This window comes from Ruditapes philippinarum, unplaced genomic scaffold (assembly GCF_026571515.1).
Source record: "Ruditapes philippinarum isolate M1 unplaced genomic scaffold, ASM2657151v2 ctg11171_1_1_1_1, whole genome shotgun sequence".
NCBI lineage: Eukaryota > Metazoa > Mollusca > Bivalvia > Venerida > Veneridae > Ruditapes > Ruditapes philippinarum.
In genome coordinates, this window is record NW_026856961.1 from 21,636 (window position 1) to 31,670 (window position 10,035).

Sequence of the window (10,035 nt, forward strand, 5' to 3'; positions counted from 1 at the left end):
CCTTTTAAGGAATGACAATAAACATATGAAATGCGTGCAGCTAAGACAGGCAAATCTTCAATGCACAATACAGTAAACTGCTGTAATATGGTTTGTGGAGTTGTCCCACTTAGAATATATATAGATGATACTTTTATAATAAATTAATAGATAAATAAATAAATACTGTACGAATAATGTTTTATAAACTGCGCGGATTCATTATTATATAATCAAATATGATTGATGTTATTTTCGAGATTTCTTTTGGTACCAATACAGTATGGGTCATATGGCGAGTTTCCAGTTTCACTGGTGGAGAAAGACCTAAGGTGCCTCTCTGTGCATTATTTAGACACAAACGGGCACCAGAGTAGGACCACCAACGTTCAGTAATCGAAAATTAACACAAATGCATATAGCATTTTATGACTACTGCTGTAAGAAACTTTTGATTATATGGTCAATGAATGACCCTAGTTTATATAAATATTTTATGATTGTATAGATTGAGATGTGCATTTAGTTGACCGTAGACTGCCAAGGAGTTCACTTTGTGTAATAATTAGCAAAATATTTAGCTGGAGCCTTATGCGACGTACATATTTGAAAAAGCATCACAACTTGAAAACTCATATATATACATTAATGGGCATAAAGTGATCCATCAGAACCATTAAGAAAACAGCAAAATTACATGAAAACTGCAGACTCGGTTTGATTGGGTCTGTACATGAGGGATAATGAATGAGTGCAACATCCCTAACGTCCCCTAGCACCGGCGGTACTAAATTCTCAACACTTAAAGTGCTGGATTCAATGATCTCGAAAGACTAGAAAAACATAACAACACTGAAGTGAAGTACGGGCAACTTTTTAAGGCTGCCGCACAACACTTGACAACTGCTGTTGTGTTGCTTTAACTGCTTAAATTTTCATTACAAAGACAAATAACGTAAATTTAGCGAAGTGAAAGTGCCTTTTTAAGGGTGGTGTCCTAATGGAACTCTGATCTGTTAAAAACTAATCAATGTCATTTGACTAATTAAAATTTATTTAAATGGATATGTTTCACAGTCATTTGACTTCTGTTTAAAGTTCAAAATGGAAAATGTGAGTTTTCATCTTATAGATATTAAAATCATTTCGTCCCTCTGTAGTCAGTTGGATGCATCAACATTATTCACTTTTTTTCCGACAAAAGAACGGCTACAAAGGCGATTCTGAAAGAAAACAAGAAAAAATCAAAGAGTGACAAAAATTTGTTTTAATTCAGCAGTCAAAAATATCAAAATTCACCTTAAATACTAACACTAATGGGAATAGCAAAACGATGTTTTACGGATATAAAAATTGAAAAGATATACTTATATAAGAGAATGTTAATGTTGCTGATCTATCAAGGAATAATAAATCCTTTTATCTTAACAGAATAACTTACAAAGATTGTTTTATATTTTAGGCTAACAACAAAAGAATAACATTGTATGAAAATAGCCGACTTAAATGTCCATTTATAAAACATAATAGTAACTAATACGGTCAAAATGATCACTAAAATGTCCATTTAACTAAAAGTCTAAACATAACTCAAATATTATACATATGTTTAAATATTATTACCAGATGTTGCTGTGGTAGCTACGGTAGGCAATGGGGCTCTATAGACAGACCCCGCATGTCTCTGACGTCGTCGTCGACGGCAAAATATGAAAACGCAGAAGGCTGTAGTCAGGATTGCCAATACAACAACCGCTATGATAACACCAATAATAACATATACTATAGAAATAGCTGCATCACCCAAGGTTTTTCCTTCTGAAAATCACAACAATCCTTGTTGTATTTATTTCACACTCTCCATTTACTCTCTGATTTGTCCAGTTAAAATTTGGAAAATTTTGTTTTTAGTGTTCTAGATACAGAGGTCAGTGGAACAGAAAGTGCCTGGAGTACATGCGTAAAGCTATTGTCATAGCTTACATTGTAAGTGTGTTGGTATCATTTCACACATTATAGTTTTAAATGATAACGTGCCTTTATTAAACTTACGTATGGTATATAAGATTTCGAAATTTTCATAAAAGTATAATATTATAATCTATATAATGTGATCATTAAATCTTAGAAATGCGATGTACGTTTCTTTATAAATTAAATTTTCTTTGCTTTGTTCAGTTATTGGTAGTCCTGCAAAAGAGGAATATTAGAAAGGCAAGATGTATTCAATTGACAATACAAAATATCATACCATCTTCTTTAATTGACAACTGTAGCTTTATTTCACTGGAAGTTGTATTTGTTGCGTTGTTTTTAAACACTACATGTAATGTTTTCGACGTATCCGCACAGAAATCACTTCTTTGCTTGTCTGTACAACTATACCACTGCAACACATTGATACAATATCGCAATGAGAGAGGCACATTCGAAATGGTATTATAAGCAATAATATCAATAGATAGGTGTCGTGAATTTGTATTAACAGGTAATGAGAACGAATAAATTGCAGGGCTGATGTAAAGACATTTTTATGTCTATTTAGGAAATAGATATCAATTCTGAGTGCATTGTTGTAGAATAATGCACGGTTTGAGTTCAAATGCGTAGTAATATAATAACGAAGGCCGATAGGCCTGGAGTGATTAATTACAAAGCATTTGAACGAAAAACGTGCATTATTGTACAATAATGCACGAAGAATTAATATCTATTTCCATTCTAACACGTCAAGAAAAAATATAATTATTATTATAATGTTGGACTTTATGTTTGGTGGTTAAATTTGTTTTTGCCTCAGAGTTTCCAATAGAAACGTTCTTTAAAAGCTGTTCCAGTGGGTTGAAAAAAACTGTCGATAAATCTTCCGTGTGTAGAAACATTTTGAGAATAACGAATTTTGAAAACGTTGATAAAACTTTGTTTGTTTATTTTATTTCACTCAATAATTTTTCAAGCGAAATACAAATTATCAAAAGTGAAATAAATGTAAAACTTAACTCGTTTGCGACATTAAAATAGCCTACTTGATTTGATTGTTTTGCACGTGCTGTTTGGCGCTACATTGTGACGTCACGTAAACAACACTTTAAACGTCTTTACAGCGTTAACGACTAAATTAAAGATATTGGTGTTCGGATTCATTTTCTTAGTTAGACCATTTTCTTTCATTCTAGATAGTTTTCACAACAAAATTCGACAAAAAATTGTTTTGTTTTTAAACAAAATGGCGCCCTCAATGTGAAAATACACAGGGAGATAATAAGAACGGCGAGTGCATTGTTGTAGAATAATGCACGCTTCAGGCCTTCTTTGTTTATATAGAAAAAAGTCCGATAGTGTTAGAATGTATATTTTATTATCTTCGGAAAAGGTGGTAATGTCATTGATAATAATAATCTTGTATCCCAAAAAATCATTTATCTAAAACATCTTACTTTATCCGGTGTATAAGAAGAACTGTACCCGGTTTGGTAATATTCTAACCGTGTACCACAATCAACATCAAACTTTTCAGACTCAGAGCACACTCTCTTTGAAGCACTTGCAGAAATCCTAAACATACATTCTGGTGGCAATGGTACGCCCAGATAATGGAAATATAAATAATCGTCCTCATGTACACTGTACGTTCCTCCGCACGTTGACCGCATAACAATGATTGTTCTTGACTCTGCATGGAAAAACATTGACGAAAATATGAAAATAACAAAACATTTACATTCGACTATCGCGTTATACCAACTCGTCGATATTTTCTTTCAAAAACAGTTCAGCAATAGAAAATACAAGCGTTCTTTTATTCGGCACCATTCCCCCCCAAAACAAAAAAAAAAAAACAAACAGAAATTTGAAAATTTCTTTCTTGCATGTAACAAATCGTGTATACTAGTAGTCGTAACATGTACAAAAAAGAACATCACCTGCTAATTCGGACACACTTTAAATAGTTTATTATATTATTCAATTGTTTCTGTAACGATTACAGGATTTTCATGAAAAACATATCAATGAAGTAAATTGCAATTAAATGTACAATATAGTTTTGAAAGATATCAAGTTACAAATTGATAAATTAACATTAAATGTCATACAATTCAATAAAATCAATCAAATGTATTTAAACACACCAAGACAAATGTTATCAACAAATTTAATCAAATAGATAGACAATGTGCGTTGTGTACTTAAAACAAACCCCATATACATGTATTATAATGATCCAGTGTGCTAATATTGGGTAATATAATTGAATACAAACCCGTACGTTAAGCAGTTAAATGAATAAAAAAAACAAGAATAAAGATCAACAAGGCAAAGGCAACGTTCACAGGACGCGGCCCCCCGACACACCCAAGCAGGGCACCAAGAAGGCACCCAGAATAACCCCTTAACATGCTTAATATCTGAAAGTGTCTTCTCTTCGTCTTTCTGTCTAGATAACACATTCCGATTATTTTTAACGGAAACTTTCGAAATATGTACTGGCTAAATCGCGAACAGTGCGGACCATTATCAGACAGTAAAGTTGTACCGGAAGATCTTGGTATGCACTGGTGGCGTGGGAAGATTCTGAAACATTTTGAAAATTTAAACTTGACACTTCGTGGGCTTTAGATCAAACTTATATATTAGCTTCGTGTGCAAAACAAATGTTACTGTTAAATTTAACAAAATCTTACCAGACATTGAAATGATCAATCCACTGAAAAGAAATACACATAACCTATCCATGTGTATTATTCCAAAATATTTAGCTATAAATGTCTAAAATCACATGATACCATCATATATATATAGAAGAGAATCCTTGCAACGAACCATCGAGTATCTATATAGTTAATGAAAAATATATATCATCTGTTGATTTAATATAAAAGCATGTATGTACATTGTATATCTGTTTTTATATTTAGGTTACACGTACATACAGTCCCATTTTGCATTTTTCTTCATACCATTATATCATCAATGTCGACGTTAAAACTTACAGGGTCAGAGGTTAAAGCTGCATGCCTCCAAATGAGTCAAAATATTTTTTTTAAGAATCAAATTACCGAAAAATGTTTAAAAAAAAAAGATTTTAAGAAAAGTAAAAAGATTTATGTAATACTTTACATTTTATGTACATGAAAATTGGCATGAATCTGGAGGTACATGTATGGTGCTTAAGAAGAAACTAGCGGTTTAAATACAGATACCCTAGCTGCTACTGTAACCATTTCACTTTCAACCCTATACGAAACAAAGCATGTCAACAGTTTACTAGCTTCTTAAACCTGGCTATATATGCATATATGCATCTCGAAGTAACAATTAAGGCATTTGGGGCAGCATGGGACACTATTCCGTTTTGTCCCGTTACGGTCGAGTTGGTATAGGACCGAGAGTACCCTTTACCATATTTCTGCACCAGAAACAGTTGTCTTGAATAAACTCATTTCCACTTACATGACTTTGCACTTAAAACAGTAGCATTACCCAATCGCTTTGATTGTTTTCTAATTATTGTTGACGATATAGGTGACGTAATTGAGACACTTTAAGTGTTGTTTCATTTTGTCCCGTATGTTGTTCTCTCCCCTACTATAACTAGTCCTAGCTGTCACATCTACAGAGCAGGTGTAATTTAAATATCAACAAAACAAACATTTTATTACACTGTTTTGTGTATTTTAATCAAACATGTGATACTTTTATGGGGATGAATGTTCTGTCTATAGTTATGATCAACCACAGGAACTTGAAATTCTATCAAATAACCAATATTAATTATAATATCCAAATATACCCCCTATATAGTATAAAAAAAAACATATAGGGGGTATATTTTGCATATTATCGTTAATAGTGATAGAATTTCAAGTTCCTGTGGATCAACATATATGTTCGAATGTTCGGTGAGTTAGAGTAAAGAGCGGGTTAAGGCAATTATTTAGGTAGCCTGCAGTCTGTACTTAATGATTACTTCTAATATAAGGCAGTCTGCTAGTCATAATATCAGAATTGATTGTTAAGCAGTATGATGTAGATGTACAATGTAGATGTAGAATTAAATCAAGTCATCATGTAAATGATATGGAAAACCCTACATAACATCAGAATGTCACGTGGCTCTCATTTTACAATGTTTTTAAGAGTAATTTTGTAGATATTGCTACTTTTTATAACTTCTGTTAAAAATTGATGCATCTCTTAATATCATGGGATCGCTGTGCAGACAGGAACTAGCCATGATTTCGCATCGGACACCGTATAACGGCCTTTAGCTCTTTTACCCGCGCACAGGCGAACAATTTGATAACATGATAGAGTTTCTGTAAGTAAAATGAGATTGATCATCGCTATTTTACATTTTCAATCATAAAGTTTAGTAAAAATGTGATTAATGTATCTCAATAACATATTGTCAAGTTCATTGTTGGTGAAACTTAAAGACTGTTCTTTGTTTACAAGAACTCGCAATAATTCGGATATAAGTATTTCGGACGTACAACACTTCTCTGTATTATTAATAACAAAGACTTACTTTAACTAGAGAACTCATTTGAACATCATATCAATCTTTCATTAGGCCCCAAGCAAGGAACAATATAAACGTAACATATTCAAACTGTTAAATTACATAAACAGATAAATGTAACATACATAGGTGTTCGGCGCGTAGTCCTATAAATATGACGTCGCTTTGAGATATTTTTGCTTCTGGGCAAAGCAATGTCATATCGAAATTGCTCAAAAACCCGTGTTCCATGTTCCACTAGAAAACGGGCGGAAGGAAAAAACCATAAGACAGCATGTATTTACATTAGTTTTGACCTATTTATGAACAAAACTAAAAAATAAATACCTTTTATCAAAATAATTAAACTGTCACATCCAAAAAATCATGATTTAAATTCTCATGTATTTAAATTCCTTTTACAGCCGATAAACAAATGGCTGCCATACAGTGCACGAAATCTGATTGGCTAATTCAAATGCAAGCGTTTAACTGAGTCAGAACATTCTAACAGAATATTTTGATAACAAAATAATTGCCCATGTGCCGTCAGTGTGTTCGAATATATTTTTTCGTTCAAAAATTGGTATCAATCTGTAAAGCACCTTGCTTAACCAGTATGGCTGATAGACAGAAATAGATTGATATTTATATTTTATTTTAAATTGGTAAGTACATTGTTTGAGAGTTTTTGTGTATGATTGAGCATGAAATTGAAAGAAAAGATGATAAGCTTTTGAATAAAGACAAATAAATAAATAAAGACAATACTATTAAACATTTTTTGAATTTTTTATGATGCTACGCGTTTTTGAGCAATCACTATTAGACGTCAGGCTTGACCGACATAAACTATAACAAGCCTGTAACGTCTAATATATGGGACTATTCAGCGTGTTGATCAGTTGATTGGTGACTACCACCACCCCCCCACTACACCCACTCTACAACCTGCTTACCTCTCAAAACCATGTAAAATGCAGTATTTTTCATTTGAAACATGTTTTAATATTTTGTCTATGCTTTTAATTCTATTACCTTCATTTCCCACAAAAAATGAAAAATTGATACATGTATATATATTTAGTAAAGGTATGCAACTCGCCGCTCATTTTTCAGCACTCATCTTAATATGAACTTCATAACTCCAACATTTTTTCACCAATTTTCAATAACTTGGAACCAAATGGTAGGGAATTGATTACTCTTAAAGGAAATAAAGCTGCCATTACGATCATTTCAAGTTATAAGAAGATATCTAATCTCGAAGTCACAGAAATCAAATGAAAAATACTGCATTTTACATGGTTTTGAGAGGTAAGAGGGTTGTAGAGTGGGTGTGGGGGGGGGGGGGGTGTAGTGACCAATCAACGCACCGAACAATATCTCAAGTATTTTGTTTTAAAATGGTTTACAGATGGAGCAGACTTGATATAATCAGGAATGCTATTCCAAATATAAGAGCCAGAATAAACAAAAGACAAAATTGCTCAGTATTTGGTCTAGGGGTGTAAAGTTGAAAATCAGTTGATGAACGCGCACTTACAGACTTTTGCTGTATGTATATGCAGTATTTCGATAGAGCGGAAGTCAGTGTACCAGCATGCGCTTTACCATATCTCCGTTACCTTTAATGTTTTCAACGTGGTTGCTACGAAGCTGTGTCAAAAGGACTACTGTTACACTAAGTGTACATGGCTTTAACAACTAATAAATCAGTCAAACAAATTAAAACAATACACATAATCTACACATGGTTGTTTTCCATTTTAATATTTTGCATTTTCAACTGATAGTCAAGGAAAAATCTCAGTATTCTAACCAATTTAATGTATTGTTTACATGTGATGACAGCTAGTTAGCAGGCGAATGCTGTGTCCGTTCCAGAAAGTTCCCTTGTTTTTAAATACCATCAAAACACATGTTTACCATAGTAACCATATATAGATAGAAAGCAAATTATATAGGATAAGGTTTATGAAAAAATTGTCCGTTTCTTGATAAAAAATTGAACTAATAAATACAAAGTCTTTGAAAAAGTCCCTTCTTCGAGTTCAATTAAAAGGGGAATAATTTGGCTAAATTTTTGACTGGGAAATAGGAGTTATCATTCCTGGCCAGGAATATGTCCAACTGATATCATGCAAGAGAGTTTGTAAGAGGAACACAACTTGCTAGTATGAATATCTTGGGATAAAATGAAATTATTTAATAAAGAGGAAGGCGTCTGGTTATTTATTATCTTAAACATCATGTAATAGCATTTTACAAGCATCAGTGTACAAAACTGAAATCACCCATCAAAAACCACAGTGTCTCTTTAACAAGTCTAATTAGTTGTTCTATTACAAAAGGTACAATATGTTTTCCTATTCATTCAGGTTTGCTCCATCCATTGAGCTAAGATAATATGCATACAATTAAACAGACAGGTGATTGGCTTAAAAACAATCACATACATGTGAATGATGATTGGTTGAAGGCTTGTGTGGAATGGATACAAGAAGAGAACCAGGTAAATAACTTGGAGTTCTTATTTAACAATTATTTATAAATAAAAATATTTATGTTCAGTTATTTTTCACTATTTTATTATCGGTTAAAGGTATTTTCAAAGCTTAAAGAAAATATTTGTTTGTTATTTTTTCAATCAATTTAGCACAAACTTTCCAAATGAGTACATTAAACTAGAACTATAAATGATTACATTTATTTGACCAGAATCTATATCGAGGATTTAGCTGTTTTTATGTAGAAAACAGATATCAAAATTCCATACATTTATATGTATTAGTAATTGAAAGTTACAACCTCAAAGGACAAGACCATGATATAATTTTAGCATGGTGGGGGTTTATCTAAATGAAATGAGTTATCACTTATAGGGACAAGGGTTGACAAATGATGATATAAATTCTCAAGTGTACGAACAATGGTTGTTGGCAGATCTTCACGAGTTAGAGACATGCTGTCTTCCAGGGGAGATCACTACATCACAGAAATTTGAATTGATTGGAACTTACGCTTTACAGGTACTATGCATTAAATGTCAGTTACACTTAAAAAGTGGGAGCATACTGTGATGCGGTTGGCTCATAGTATGTCTGACCATCGATGCATATGTACATGTACCTTCAGTAATCCTTGTTTGATTTTTAAGTTGAGAAGGAATAAGACATAGCCAGTAGATGACCCTGATTCATTTTAAGGTCAAAGGTCAAGGTTACAGTGACAATTTTTTTAATAATCCTTGTCTTATCAACTATTTGGGAATGAATAAGCCATTTTTATGTCGCATGTTTGGACATTGCCCATGGCCAGTAATTGATCACTATTGAATTTGTGGTCATAAGGTCAATGGTCTATGTGTCAATGTGTGCTGTGTGTAAAATCTTTGTCTGATTCTATGGGATTAGTAGTAAGTCATTTGTGTAGGAATTTGTAATCATTGTTTAGTTATCAGGAAAGCTGTTTTGTTGCCAATTGCCAAGGAACAGCAAAAAATACGTTGAATTTGAGGTAAAAACCAAACAAACAAACATGTATGACATAAG

The 10,035-nt window shown here is 32.7% G+C and overlaps 1 protein-coding gene and 1 long non-coding RNA gene across 2 annotated transcripts; one reads left to right on the top strand and one right to left on the bottom strand.

Annotated features, from left to right (window-relative positions):
* Window positions 1–1,015: 1,015 nt before the first annotated feature.
* On the bottom strand, window positions 1,016–4,957 carry LOC132748265 (uncharacterized). The gene is made up of 5 exons (XM_060737837.1): window positions 4,662–4,957; window positions 3,417–3,652; window positions 2,231–2,366; window positions 1,603–1,797; window positions 1,016–1,202 (listed from the first exon to the last, which is right to left on the bottom strand). Exons 1-5 carry the CDS (start codon window positions 4,711–4,713, stop codon window positions 1,189–1,191), a joined length of 633 nt encoding a protein of 210 aa, XP_060593820.1. The 5' UTR covers window positions 4,714–4,957; the 3' UTR covers window positions 1,016–1,188.
* A 1,222-nt stretch (window positions 4,958–6,179) lies between these two features.
* Window positions 6,180–9,540, top strand: LOC132748266 (uncharacterized). The gene is made up of 3 exons (XR_009628230.1): window positions 6,180–6,298; window positions 8,863–8,996; window positions 9,367–9,540. It is a non-coding gene; the product is annotated as an uncharacterized LOC132748266 (long non-coding RNA).
* Window positions 9,541–10,035: the final 495 nt, after the last annotated feature.

What these genes read in the sequence shown, in the direction of transcription:
- LOC132748265 (XM_060737837.1), bottom strand. Translation starts at nt 4,713, where the DNA reads ATGGATAGGTTATGTGTATTTCTTTTCAGTGGATTGATCATTTCAATG. An exon ending in ATTGATCATTTCAATGTCTG is followed by an intron (nt 3,653 to 4,661) that starts GTAAGATTTTGT and finishes TTTTCCATGCAG; the next exon opens with AGTCAAGAACAATCATTGTT. An exon ending in CTTCTTATACACCGGATAAA is followed by an intron (nt 2,367 to 3,416) that starts GTAAGATGTTTT and finishes AATGTGTTGCAG; the next exon opens with TGGTATAGTTGTACAGACAA.